At 43.5% G+C, this 15,062-nt stretch overlaps 1 protein-coding gene across 1 annotated transcript in view; it reads left to right on the top strand.

Annotated features, from left to right (window-relative positions):
* Nucleotides 1–920: 920 nt before the first annotated feature.
* The window catches only part of rps6ka3b (ribosomal protein S6 kinase, polypeptide 3b), an 83,530-nt gene continuing 69,388 nt past the window's right edge, over nucleotides 921–15,062 (top strand). The window contains exons 1-2 of the mRNA XM_080751987.1: nucleotides 921–1,051; nucleotides 7,779–7,835. Coding sequence (XP_080608113.1) covers nucleotides 1,007–1,051; nucleotides 7,779–7,835 — 102 coding nt within the window. The 5' untranslated portion in view covers nucleotides 921–1,006. The remainder of the gene's footprint in view (nucleotides 1,052–7,778; nucleotides 7,836–15,062) is intronic.

The following is a 15,062-nucleotide window of genomic DNA, read 5'->3' as shown; positions in this document are numbered from 1 at the left end:
TAAGTGTCCCTGCCTTTGACACGCATATGACTCATATAGGTGTGTGCAGTGATAACAGATACCATTTTAATTACCAATAAGACTTTTACTTTTGGTGCTTTAAGTTTAAGTACATTTATCATCCCAATACTTTCATACTTTACTCAAATACATTTAGATTTCCCGACTTCTATACTGCAGTATTGATACTTATTACATTTGAGTACTTTTTCCACCACTGAATATATGACTTCAAACCTGTCTAGAGATGTAAGTATTGTTTTAAGATTAAAATACCTTTTGTGTACATTCTTTCACACACCTCACACCTGTTTACCCAGCAATGACCTCGCCTTAATTGCTCACTTTTGTATCACCAAAATAGCAGAATAGCAGTCCAACTAAAACCCATTCATAATTTATAAAAATAAAAATAAATCTCTGATTTAACCATCTGACCTGTCTGACCCTGCGTGCCGGCCCCTCCCCTCCTATGACGTCAGACAGGGTGACACAGCAGTGTGACGGACAGGTGTAAACTGACACCCAACACCATATTGGGAAATAACGGAAGCGAGAGAGAGAGAGAGAGAGAGAGAGAGAGAGAGAGAGAGAGGAGGGAGGGAGAGAGAGAGAGATAGAGATAGAGAGAGAAAGAAAGAGAGACAGGGTGAGGAGAGAGAGAGACGAGCGAGGGGAGAGAGATATAGAGACACAGAGAGAGAGAGAGACAGAGAGAGAGTCATTGTGGAGTGTGTTTCTTCACAGAAAGGGGAGGAGCGTTGTGTTCTCGCTACATTGTGTTGATACAACACACTTCAACCTTTTAACGGCTGGCGTGTTGTTGGCTGCGCATACTTATAATTCATAATAATATTTAATTAACAAAATATAGTTATTAAATATTTCCTGGAGGGGTTGGTTGGTTGTTTGAGGAGAGGAGAGGAGAGGCGGGTCTATCCTAGCGGACTGCAGTGTTGAGTGAAGCCGGACAGAGTGAGCTTCTGCCGGCTATAGAGAGCCCAACATGCCGCTGGCACAACTAGCTGATCCCTGGAGCAAGATGAGAGAGGTGACACACACACACACACACGCACGCACGCGCGCACACACACACATACACACACACACACACACACACACACACACACACACACACACACACACACACACACACACTGACAGTAATTCAAACTATTTAATCTGACTCTGAGGGTGTTCAAATCATCGTTTAAATCATTTGGACACTCAGAGTTGCAGACCTGTAAGGGTCCATTTGGTTCCATCTCTCAGTTATAGACCCGTAAGGGTCCATTTGGTTCCATTTGTTACACTAAGCTTTTGATCAAGACTAGGCTATAATGCATTGTATTGAGTCTTCTTGACTTATAAGGCCTACTTTCGTATCTATTGTAAATACAAAAACATGTCAAAATCGATCAAATAGATCTATGTGTGAATATGATAGTTTTGATCCAAGGCTACTATCTTGTAAAGTCTTCCTTTTTGACCCCTCAACAATGAACCCTAGCTGAGACAGACCCCCACCTTTTGGAGAACAACTGCAGTCAAACATTACGACATGAAAAATCAGGTCAACCACACGGACAAAACAATAGTGGGATTAGTGGTTATAGAACAATAACTATATGTGATGCACACAGTAAACATGATAAAGGTTGCTTTTTGTTGTTTGTTTTGGGAGCACAGACTGTAGAGTTATAGTAATTATATTATCAACTTTTTCCAGGGTTCGCTGTTTCTTTTCTCTTCTTCCTGCTATGTTTGAGGAGTAATAAAGACAGTCAAAGCTAAGGGGCGGTGCCTCACTGTGTGTGCGTGTGTGTGTGTGTGTGTGTGTGTGTGTGTGTGTGTGTACCGTGTGCGTGCGTTTCCTGTACTATGTGTCAAGGAAGGGCTGTATTGAAGAGAAGTGACGTTGCGTGTGTGTGTGTGTGTGTGTGTGTGTGTGTGTGTGTGTGTGTGTGTGTGTGTGTGTGTGTGTGTGTGTGTGTGTGTGTGCGCGTGCGCGCGCGCGTGTGTGTGTGTGTGTGTGTTGCTGCATACTTCAGTTTGAATCACACACAATACAACTTCTGATTCAGTTACTGACTGAATCTGATTCACAACAGTAGGTTAACCGAGCGATCAGCTCAGCTATTGTGAGTCAGAGTCAGACCTCTCATGCTCCAACCTGCATGGAACAATAACAAGTCACCCACATGTATTTTATTCCTTCTCGCTGTCAAACAGGCAACACACACGTTGGTGTGTAACGCATGTGTGACAGTGACCTTCACAGCTATGTGCTATGTAAAATCATGCTCCTCTCTGTGGTATCTAGACATTGCCACAAACTAGGTAACTTTAAGTCTATTTTTAATTGTGGCCGTAGGTTGCAGTTAACCATGAAAACCGCCACTTCTTGTCAGTAACGCCTGTCAGAGCCTGGGTGACATCACATTCCATCCTCCTTATCCCTTGTATGCCCATAAAAGGGGACAAGGACTGAGAGACATACTGACACGCATGCATGTCTGACACGGTTGGTTCTACAGACAGGGATCTCCATATATAGGCATAAAAGGGATTGTATGTATGATGTCAGACGTCATCGTCATATTGTGAAAATAGCTGATCTAGCTTGTAGATCGGCAAAGCCGATCAAAGCTGATAGAGGCATTATCGGCCGATCGCGATCACTCACCGATCAATTGGCAATTTGGCACATCTCTATATATTATTGCAGAAAGACATCCCCCTGGCTGTATATTGGTTCTGTTCCAGTGTTTATGTTGACATTCATCCCTTGGACAGACGTTTTTGTCTGTGAGGGGAGGAGGAGGAGGAGGGGGGGGGGGGGGATGTGTTTGTATACACACAGACTTGCCTAGTCCCCTTTAATTTCACAATTTCACAATGTGGGATGGGGCGGGACAGGCATACAGACGTGTCATGTCGTACATACAGCCAAAGCCACCAGGCACCACTCAGCAATAAAAGCATGGCAAGGTAAATCTGCATGAGGGAGTGTGAGTGTAATCCACTGGAAGGTAATCCAGCAGTGTGGCAGCAGTGTTTGCCTTGAGACCTCTTTATTTCGGTAGTGAATGAATGTGGTCACGTCAAATGTCCTCATGAGTATTGTTTGGGGTTTAGTGCAGGGATTCCCAAAGTGGGTGCCGTGATGCCAGTCCTGGGGTGCCTCAGAATAATCAGTATCACATCAGTAAGTTTAACCACTAAGACCCTCTATGCTTAGTAAAACAGACCTGATTTGCACTGTACTTGATGAGTTCTTTGTCTATCTACCTAAACTCTCTTCACCAAAAATAGCAGATCTACAAGCTTGTAGATCGGCTATTTTTGGTGAACCTCACCCCCAGAATAAAGTCAAGTATAATTCTTCAGTATATTTTCAGTCAGTTCTGATGGAAACAGATATTTCTCTGTGACATACCGTATCTCAGACACGTGGAAAGATTTATGTAGCATATTTACGTAGCATAATATGATATAAGATTTCAAAAAATACAGTGTAATTCAGGGGTGCCTTGGATGAAAAGGTTACTAATAGGGGTGACCTGAGTCAGAAAAGTTTGAAAACACCTGCTTTAGTCGACCCTCCATGTGGTCCTAAGAGTCTCCTTCTAAACCAGTCTTCAATGTTTTTCAAGCCAAGGACCCCCTTTAGCTGAGACTAGAGAGATGAAACAGGTTTCATGTTGAACTCTTTACTTTCTTCCATCTAAACTCTTTGCCACAAATAGTTTATTACACACACATAGAGAATACATCCTCGCTGTCGGGCCGAAACCTATTATCTCCATATTAGAACTTTTTGTGTTTTTTCGTACATTATCGCCCTACTCGATCATACTACAGTGTCACACAAAAGCATCAAACGTAGCAGATCCACAAGCGACGTGGTTCGAGCTTGTAGATCTGCTACTTTTGCTACTTTTTTAATTGAAATCCTGAAAAGTAACCGACAGGGAGTAGATAGGAGACATGAGACAGAATGAGTAGCAATAGATCGTTCTGGGTTGTATCCTTGTGCACACAGACATCAGTCTATAGGCCCCTTTCCACTGGCAGCGATAACGATGACGATAACGATTTAAAAAAGTGGGTTTTCAATTGAAGTGGATCGGCAGCATCCACTCAACACCGATACAGACAACGATAGCCGACAACTACATCGTTAGGATCAACAACGTTGTGGTTAAGATCACAGTGATATGGAACTGGGTCTCTGACAAACAGCTCGCGGTGCGCTCTGTGCGAGCGGCTGTTAATTGGCGCCTCTTCACATTGATGTCCGATAACTTTATCGGACATCAATGTGAAGGCATAATTATCGCTGTAATATTTTATGGCTATCGTCATCGTTATCGCTGCCGGTGGAAAAGGGCCTTAAATCTGATAAAGTAGTTGATGCTCATGTTCATCAGTCAGGATGCGCTTTAACACAGATGATAGTGATTCAACAAACAACACTTGTATTTATTGGGTGAAGGAGGTTAGATGTCAGTCCTGTTAGTCATAATCATAACTGTGGTAAATGGTGTATTTTATATAGCGCTTTTATCCAAAGCGCTTTACATAGATCCTGCATTACATTCACCCATTCACACACGTCACACATTCACACACAGATCACAGAGGAAACCATGCAAGGCACCAACCTGCTCACCAGGAGCGATTACGTCACATTGAACAAACCCAGTAGTAAAAAGTTGTGAACCTTGAAACGACATAAAGAGAAGGAATGATGCATCTGGATTGGATACAGCATGCCTGGAGCTAAATGTTCAATATGCACAGACATACAGACAACACACACACACGAAGGGTTGAAAGGGTTGCTGCAGCACTTGTACTCTCCAACGGTTAATGGTGGATGGTGGATTAGTGTTGAATAGAAAGGGGATGTGACTGTGAAATCTATAGAGGTAAATAGGCGGACAGACCCGCCTAGGGGCCTTGGAGGCTGTGTGTTTGTGTGTGTGTATGAGTGGGTGTGCATGTGCGTGTGTGTTTGAGAGAGAGAGAGACTACAGTATAAGCCAATGGGTTTCAACCGTTTTCATATCAAGGTCCATTAATTATTCAGCATTTATTTTGAGACACAGCCACCATTTGATGAGATTTAGCCTCTCAGACCCAAAATAATATTTTGTTATCTTTTGGATAAGATTTGTCCACAATTCCTTGCTGTTATTGCTGTATTGATGTCGGTACCATAGGAGAGATGCTGTCTGAAACAGGGAAAACGTTGACCAAAATAGCTCACAAGGTGTCACGTTGTGAGCTTGTAGATCTACAATTTTTTTTTTGGCAAATAAATTTGGTAGAGAAAAAAATACTATTATTATTATTTCCATGTAACTTTTACCAATTATAGAGGGTTTAAATGACAACTTTGTTTTTTACAACAAGGGTTCATATTTTAGATTGTAATTAAAGAAAATAAAAGATGAGTGTTTATTTCGTTTTAGCCATTTTAGTGATTTTGATTTCAGTGGGTTGGGGCATGTGTACAAGTGGCTAAATATGTTGACACAATAAGCCGCTGATTTCTTTAATACTATTTACAGTAACACTACCAGCCCCCACAGTAAGTCACATCTACCCATGAAAGATTTGTGTGCATCTTGGGAATGGGGTTATATTGTGTCTAAAAAGACATATTTAGCCACTTGTACGCATGCCCCCACCCACTGAAATCAACATCATTAAAATTGCTAAAACGATAGAAAGCAGTAAATGAAAACATTTTAACACTCATCTTTTATTTGCTCTAATTATAATCTTAAATATGAACAAAGCTGTCCTTTAATTGGTCCCAGATATGCAGCTCGGCAAATAAAAGGTGAATTGATCCCATTGATGACAGAGGATAATGTCACAATAAATGTAAATCTCCATGATACGTTTATTGTGAGTGTATTTTATCACGATACACGATAATAACGATTATTGTCCCATCCCTAATTAGGACTAGGCCATACAAACATTTTCAGTCGTGGGATTTTATTTTTGCTTCAATCCATGCATCTGGTTCCAAAATCTACACTATTGGTGTGTACATTATTAAGTCCTGTTGTGTATTGAAAATGTCAACGTTTATTTATTGTGATTGTATTCTATTCCCTGTGTCCACATACAGGAGAAGGTCAAAATGGAAACCTCTTTCTTCACCTGTTTGAGGATTTGATTCTTAAGTTGTGAACTGCTTTTTAAGTTTGCATGGAAATTATTATGGAAAATATAATGAAAAGATATGATGGACACCCAAGTTAGACAGACATCGATGCCATATTTTTGGACCGATGCCGATGTTTGCCGATGGAGAGTGCTAGACCACCGATTGACGATGTTTTGAAATAATATAAAATAATAATAAATAGCCTAAGCCTAAATTTCAAAAACCTCTTACCTTTTGTTTAACCAATGGTCTGGGGACCACCAGTGGTCCTTGAGGGGTTTCCAGGTGGTCCCCAGCTAAATGATGGAGATTTGGTAACCAAATGGACCCTTATAAGATCTTTAACTCATGAGTGTAAAAAAATGACCGATACATCGGGGAGATAATGACCGATGTCCGATGCCGACATAGGTGTCCAAAAACGACCAATATACTGTATCTGTTCGACCGTTACATTGGTCTGGCTCTAGACAAGGCCAGATTTAGGAGCGGTTTGCACTGCTCAAAAGATTAAAGATACAATGTGTCTGCCCAACAGCGACAGTCTAATAGGAGAGAGGGACTTGACCTTTCAGTCCTCCCATTAGACTCAGTTGTGAGGTTTGTTTGTTGTTAGTGTGAGAACATGTCAAGACATGAAGCTATAGCGGTGTTATCCTATATAAGAGCAGCCTGTTAACGAGATCACAGTGGGTATGGCTGTCAGGTTAACATCCTGCTGGTATGTGTCATATCCTCTCTGTCAGTCGGTTGCAAAATGAGAATAAAAAAGACCTACACAGGCCCCAGTCTATCTGATAAAGCAGTTGATGGTCTTGCTAACGGCCTGTTGGCAAGATCACACAGGGTGTATAGTTAAGTTGGCGTCCTGCTGGCATCACATGCCTGACATGCAACGATATGTTATCACCAGTAAGACTCCCTAAATCGGGAGATAAGCGTCCGTCAGGTCGCATACACAAACTTTAGTAGGCAATGGTAGCCAATCAGGAGGGAATATGGGAAATGGGTCAGATCCATGTTAATGACATGACTTTAGAGATACTGTGTACCGCTTTGCGTGATTTTAGGGCAAAATCTGTAGGAGCAGTGTCCAAAAATGTGTTTTTAAAAGATCGGCCAGATGATGGCGCTAGATGGGACAGATGCATTTTGATGACATGACTGTAGAGATACTGTGTACCGCTTTGCGTGATTTAGGGCAAAATCTGTAGGAGCAGTGTCCAAAAATGTGTCTTGCAAGAATCAGCCTCATGGTGGCGCTAGTAGAGGGGCATGTGAGAAATGAGGTTGTGGTTTGGCAGCCAAGGAGTGTGTGTGCAAAGTTTGGCATGGATCGGGGCAACGGTGGCAGAGATATGAGTAGGGCAAAAGTGTGACGTGACGTGACGTGACGTGACGTGACGTGACGTGACGTGACAGGCAGACTGACAGCCAGTGGAGGTTTTGATAGTAACTGCTATTTGTGTAGTTGTCAAGTTGGCGTCCTGCTGGCATGACATGCCTGACATGCAACGATATGTTATCATTATGTATGCATGTACAGTATGTATGACAATGTGTCTCTCTCTCTCTCTGTGTGCTGCAGGACACGCATCATGTCCTGGAGGATTCTGTGGGTGAGGATGACTCCATGCACTGCACCGTAAGTGGAGCTTTTTCCTTATTTCTGTCTGTCTTCACTTGCGGCAGCAGAGCGCGCAAGTACTGCGTTCGGCTGCATATGTAGGTAGGTAGGTAGGTAGCTGTGTATGTTTAAGCCCGTAGCCCAATGAGGGACCAGCATTTCTGCCAACGGGAACCAGTATTCCTGGTGATGCCAGTGGTATGCGGCTGCGCACCTCATTACTGCTACTTGTGCACTAGACGCAAGTTGGCACCTCGACAGAGTGCAGTTCTGGTTCTGTCTGCGTCTCTCTTTCTCTCTCTCTCAACATGTCTCCCTCTTTCTGCTGTTCCATCTGTTTGCTTCCAGACAGACATCATCTTCGGAAGGCATTTGAACTGTAGTTTTCTTTTTGGCTCACCTGTCAGTCAGTCAGCGAGTGAAAGCATCTTGGTTGTTGTAACCTCGAATCTCACTCTGTTGGCAGTGGCACATCGTGGCACTGTGTGTGTGTGTGTGTGTGTGTGTGTGTGTGTGTGTGTGTGAGTGAGTGAGTGAGTGAGTGAGTGAGAGAGAGAGCTGTACAGGGAGTTCCAGCAACCGATGGAGATCGGTGTGATTGAATACTATTGATAAGCCCTGCGGCCATGCATGTGTTAACACATACCGTTGCATATACTGTGTGTGTGTGGGGGGGGGGGGGGGAGTGGTGTGCTGGCATGTGACTGGCACTCACTTGCATAATATCTTTTACAGCATTGTACATAGGGCTGTAACGATTGACATTTCATGTGACGATAAATTGTCACACAAATAATTGCGACTACGACTACGATTATGATTGCGATTAACAAATAATTGCGACAGCACATCGTGATGCGTTGTGAGCTTGTAGATCTGCTATCTCCACTACTACTGAAAGTGATTTGAAACTATATGAACATTTGGTTGACATGGAAATGATTATGACGATTATGCAGAATAATTGAGATTACCTCAAATAATTGCAATTAGACTCATGTAATAGTTGTGACAGGCCTAGTTGTACAGTCCCTATTGTTGACTATAGTTGTAACTAGTTATCTGTGGTACTTGGCTAAGATGTTCAAGGATTAAAGGAAGTTGTGACAGACGTGATGCTACCTTTCTGTGTGTTTTTCATAAATGAACTCATACCCTGCCAAAAAAGACGTTTCTATAATAAAAACGTCTTTTTAACTATGGACCTCCCTGCCAGACGTCTTCTGGACGTCTTTTTTAAATAAATAATTTTTTGGACCTCCAACAGTGTACTAGGCATGATCGCGATCGCGAAATTGCATGTTTAACCCCCATACCAACCCCATCTTTCAAACATGGCAGCCATGTTTGTTTACATTTGAAGAAAACATAAGGGCTGCCTTCTCCTGAATGCCTGAACGGATTTCCAAGCGGATTTTTTTTGTTTGAAAGCTGTGAAAAGCATGCACATGCATAGTGCATGATCTGTGCACGAATGTGTGCACCAGCGTGCACACTATTTTCTTAACCCTTTGTTGGCGAAACGGCAATATAAGAGGTCCCACTTTAAATATGGCACCGACTGAGTTAAGCCATACCACAGCGTCACACGGTATCATCAAAAGTAGTAGATCTGCAAGCTCGAAAGTTATGGTGGCCCTTGAAATGTGGAGAACCACCCGTGCTACACTAAATGGAACAGCGTAATAGTGAATCGTTGCAGCATTCTGGCAAGCGCCGCCCTCCCTGCGTTCTCATTGGCTGAATGCAAGACTGAGAAAACATGGACACCGCCATTATTTTTTTGAGAAAACAAGGATAGTCATTGACCAAACCACAACGGAGGCGCGCCGTCTCAAGTGGGGACTTGCCTGACTGCCGCCATCTTCCACCTTCACGCAATGGAACAGAGCCTTCATTAGTATCATTGGTAACACCCATAGAGTTATATCCTACTAATAAAGGAGCAAACTCACGCTCTAACGCTCTAACGCTCACGCTCTAACGCTCTAACGCTCACGCTTTTCTACGTTTATCTATTCACTCGCTTCAGCAACTGATACCAAAGTTCACATGGTATTAGCCATTAGCATTATACCAACGCTGACAGAGCCCGAATTTCATTTCTCCCAAATTAAAGCAGTTTCTTAGCGTTTTCTTAACCACTTCTGTTGAACTCTGCTGTCTGTTGCCAGGGTTACGGTCCGTTCCTCCAGGCCATGGGATCTGTAGCCCCACACACACACACACCCCTTTCTCTCACAGTTAGGAATGTTTCTCTCTCTCTCTCTCTCTCTCTCTCTCTCTCTCACACTTTCACCGGGTGCGTTTGACATATTTTGGAGCACATATCTTCGAACGGGTAAGGTCTATACATTATAATATAGAGAACGGACAGCCACGCCCCCAGCTATTCATTTCATTGCAAGTTGCTCAGTGGCGTTTTGAAGCACCCGGAAGAAGCTAATCCACGACGCGTGCGTGTGTGTGTGTGTGTGTGTGTGTGTGTGTGTGTGTGTGTGTGTGTGTGTGTGTGTGTGTGTGTGTGTGTGTGTGTGTGTGTGTGTGTGTGTGTGTGTGTGTGTGTGTGTGTGTGTGTGTGTGTGTGTGTGTGTGTAAGGTATTGATTTTTAAATGCAGAGCAGAGGAGATGGTGTATAGATCGACTGTCTGAGAAGAGCTGAGCTCAGTGATTATCACTGTCCCCAGAGCCTACACACACTGTCTCTCTCTCTCTGTCTGTCTCTACCTCTCTCTCTCTCACACACTCATGTACGCGCGCACACACACACACACACACACACACACACACACACACACACACACACACACACACACACACACACACACACACACACACACAAAACACACCCTCTCACGTATATATATCGTCGTTGTCGGGTGGAAACCTTGTATGTCCAAAACCGTTCGTTTTGTATTTATCATATAAAAAATTAACTAAACTAGTGAAAACAGCCAATCTACAAGCACACAATGCCTCGCATCGCGAGGCGTTGTGTGCTTGTAGATCTGCTGTTTTCACTAGCTTTGTGCGACGGTCTTGTATGATGAAGCAGGGCTTTGCTTTACCAAAAAACATACACATTTGAAACTTGGGAGATACAAGGTTTCTGCCCGACAGTGACGATATGTATGTACATGTTATTCACACTCGCGCGCAGAAAACGCGGCAGTGATAACACGTCAACAAGGTGTTGTAAGTGTTAATTGCGTAGATTCTGAGTGTATTCTTAAAGCTGTTAATGATGGTTAAAGGTAATTTGCATGTACTGTAGGTGCAGCGCCAGTGTCACGCATAAGAAATAGCCAAGCTTCCTCCTCGCAAGCTTCCATGAAATCTAGACATGTACGGATAGCATTTTTTTCCCTTCTTCCCGATACCGATTCCCATTGCGTATTGGTTGATACCAAGTACCGATCAAATGCCAATGTGTAATTTAAAAATAATCTAGAGAGTGATGTCCAAGGACCCTCAGGGTTCCTTGAGGGGGTTCCAAATGGACCCTAAAGCACTTATCAGAGTCTGCGGTGAAGAGCCTATCACCGCAAAATTTAGGTGTAAAGCTATCCACCTAAAGTGAGAAAAAAAGTGGAGGCCATCATAGTCAGTCACGGTGAAGTCCTGACTCCTATCACTGTGACTGACTGGTCTAGATCGACCAATCAGTGAACGGGGTGATGGGCCGATCTGTCTGAAAGTAAAAACAGAGAGATGTGTCAGGGTTTGCGGTGGATAGCTCCTCACCGCGAGTAATGATGTAATGTTGTAGTTTTATGACTTAATTTTTTTGGGTTATTCTACTTTTAGACTGATGATAGGTTCTTGGTTTACCTACGATCCTAGATTATTTTTTCTGTGCATTTGATATACAGTATTACTGTGTGCTCTCCTTGCTTATTGGAAGTTGCTCTGGCTAAATGCCTACATTGTAATTGTTACAAAAAATAGATAAAAAAGACCTTCAAGTTCATACCTGGTTACCAGGCAGCTACTACTAATGGAAAGAGCAGAAATAATGAGGGACTAGATGTGGCACGGTGCCAGTCAGATTCTACAAGTGTGTTTTTATCCCTGGTTAAACTGGGCTAATGAGACAGGGCATGCTCTTTGTCACGTTGCTAAACTCTTACAGTCTGGCACCACACACACACACACACACACACACACACACACACACACACACACACACACACACAAATCTGATCCCCTCGATTGTTGAGGCAGAAAATGGTATCCAAAATGATCGTTTTCAGGGAACATCACGACTCTCCAAGGAACAGAGAGAACACATCTGCTACCATCTGCCTGCTTCTTCCCCTGGACACACTGTGTGTGCGTGCGTGCGTGCGTGCGTGCCTGCCTGCCTGCCTGCCTGCCTGCCTGCCTGCCTGCCTGCCTGCCTGCCTGCCTGCCTGCCTGCCTGCGTGTGTGTGTGTCAATAACTGACCCACTTCCACCACTGCCCTGGCGTTTTGATTTACCACCTACGGAGCCGGTCAATCTCCCCGACGTTACACGTTTTACGCAGACCGAGGTGGAGACTGTATTACGCACGTTACCCAACAATAGTGCATGTGGCATGGACGGTGTAACATACGAGCATCTCAGGGCTACGCAGCCAGACGTTATAACGGCGATATTTAATGTCTGTTTGGAGAACAGGCGTGTCCCTGAGTCGTGGAAGGGCGCACTCATTCACAGGATCCCCAAAAAAGACAATATCCCGGACAATCCGTCAACTTGGAGAGACATTTCACTATTACCTACCATCTATAAAGTGTTCATGAAATGCATCCTTGCCCGAATCCTCCCGTGGCTTGTGGGCGAAAATATACTATGTCCCAAGTAAAAGGCCTACATCAATCGACAAGGCATGAATGAACATGTGTTCTGTCTCAAAACAGGAATTGACGATTTTAAACACGGGTCTAGTGAATTCTTTGCCGTTTTTCTAGACTTCCGTGATGCATTTGGCACATTAGCACATAATGTCATGGTAACAACACTTGAGGAATTCCACCTACCACAAGTTTATATCGACATTGTTAAAGATGTGGGTCATTCATTCAAGTTATCTGTGGTAAACATCTCACAGACCCCATTCCTCTACAAGTAGGAATTAAAACTGGCTGCCCTTGGAGTGCTGTCAACTTTGTGTTGGCACTGAACCAGTGGTTAAAATGGCTGTGTATGTGTGCCCCTGCCAATGCTATTTCCCCTAACCCTGTTCAGGGGTATGCAGATGATGTTCAGATAGCCTCTAATCAAGGAGCAGTAATAAAGAACATGCTCTCCAAAACTGACACCTTTCTAGAGTGGTCAGGGTTAGAGGTGAAAGACTCAAAATGTGCAGTACTCTATGAAAGGCGGAGCGGGGGAAACCGCTGGTATCATTCTAGAACAGATACAAAAACTGACTTCACCATCTGCAATAAACCCATTAAAGTCTATTCACGTCACGAGACTTACACATATCTGGGTCATAAGTTCAATGTGGCAGGAGAGTGGAAAGTTCAGGTGGATGAATTAATGTCTGAGTACTCCAGCAGGCTAGATTTAATCCATACATCACCCCTGCCACTTATCATGAAACTGGAAGCAGTCAGAGTAATCGCATTGGCCAAGGTGCAACATCTTTTCTCCAATGTACATGTTCCACGAAAATCACTTTGTGATCTGAATGATAAAACTGTACTCTTAGTGAGACAATGGACTGGTCTTAACACACACACAACACGTGACATTATATTTCACAGCAAACGTGAGGGCGGTCTCGTTGTTCCCAATTTTGAATGGACATATATTGCTACACGGCTCTCCCATTTGTTAAATATGTTGAACAATGATGACCAGTATGTAAGAGAGCTTGCACGTTCTTCTCTGTTTTTGGACCTAAAACGACGCAAGGTCCCACTGGCATGTGGCTCAGATCCTAACTTCCTAGGCTTCAAGAGGAAGCTCAGTGGAAAGCTGGACAGTCGCTGCCCCGGTTTCGGTGCATGGTCAGATTGGCCAGACTTAAATGATCTGTGTTGCTGGGCGGATGTTACCTTGGAGTGGGTAGGGCCTAACTCTGAGGTGATGGCTGTCTCAGAGGACTTTATATCTGACCCCAGTATCTCTGTCAGAGCCACTATGACTGTGTGTGGAACAGAACACCAACTTCCACTAACTAATGCCAGAGGCCGCCTCCTATGGGCACAACAGCAAAGGCAACGGCAGCATTGGACTGAGCTGAGACTGCAGGGCAAGACTGCATGTCTTCCTGCTGCTGACCATTCTGTATCTCACTCTGTGTTCAAAAATGTTGCCATAGACGAATGTATTGTTGTCTTTACTCTGAAAGCGAGGTTGCAGGTTTTACCATCTAAACTTAACCTCTCCATCTGGTTTCCAGGCAATCATGCTCCTTACTGTATACATCATGGTCACGAACAAATAGCTGAAACCATGTCCCACATCTTAAATGGGTGCTATGTATACAGGGGACTCTACATAAGTAGGCATGACAGAATAGTGGATTTGATATCAAAAGATATCTCATCCATCTTCAGGTCCTCTATTATGCTATATAAGCATTCTACTGTGAAGCCGAGCATGTTTAGCCTTTGTAATGATGATTCTGTGTTCTCTAACATTTCAGCTAACACCCCTGATGTCATTGTTGTTAATGAAACCCATAGGGAGGTGTTTATTCTCGAGGTCGGCTGTACCTTTGACTACAGCTTAGAGGAAGCTTTCTTAACCAAAGTATTAAAATATCATCAGCTAGAGCAGACCATCGCTCAGCTAGGCTACAGATGTAAACTTTTGGTTTTTATCTTTGGGAGCCTAGGGCATGTGCACAAGCTGGTTGTAAGGGGCCTTCAAATGGCCGGCCTCCCCAAAAGGAGAGCCAAACAATTAGCAAGGTACTGCTCTGTATCAGCTATTATAGGAAGTCGCTCCATTTGGAGGAGGCGTTGTTATCTTTACCCATGATTGTTGTCTGCTGTGCTTGACATGTACTGTATGCCAACAGTATTGTATGTAACAATGTTCTGCCCTACCTGCGCTTTGTAACTAGCAGTTTTCCTTGATTATCTGACTGCACTGATATTGTTTATGTCCTTTGTACGAGGAATTCTTGTACTTCTGCTTATGTGGACATAAATAAACATTTCAAATGTGTTGTACTATGCATGTGCACATTAGAGCACAGAGGAGAGAGAGGGTATCATGTTTGGGTTTAAGGATGAGGTCAC

The sequence above is a fragment of the Nannobrachium achirus genome, assembly GCF_963921795.1.
Source record: "Nannobrachium achirus genome assembly, chromosome: 21".
NCBI classification, from domain to species: Eukaryota; Metazoa; Chordata; class Actinopteri; order Myctophiformes; family Myctophidae; genus Nannobrachium; species Nannobrachium achirus.
The sequence above is the reverse complement of the archived record's forward strand: the minus strand, read 5'-3'. Positions and strand labels throughout refer to the sequence as shown.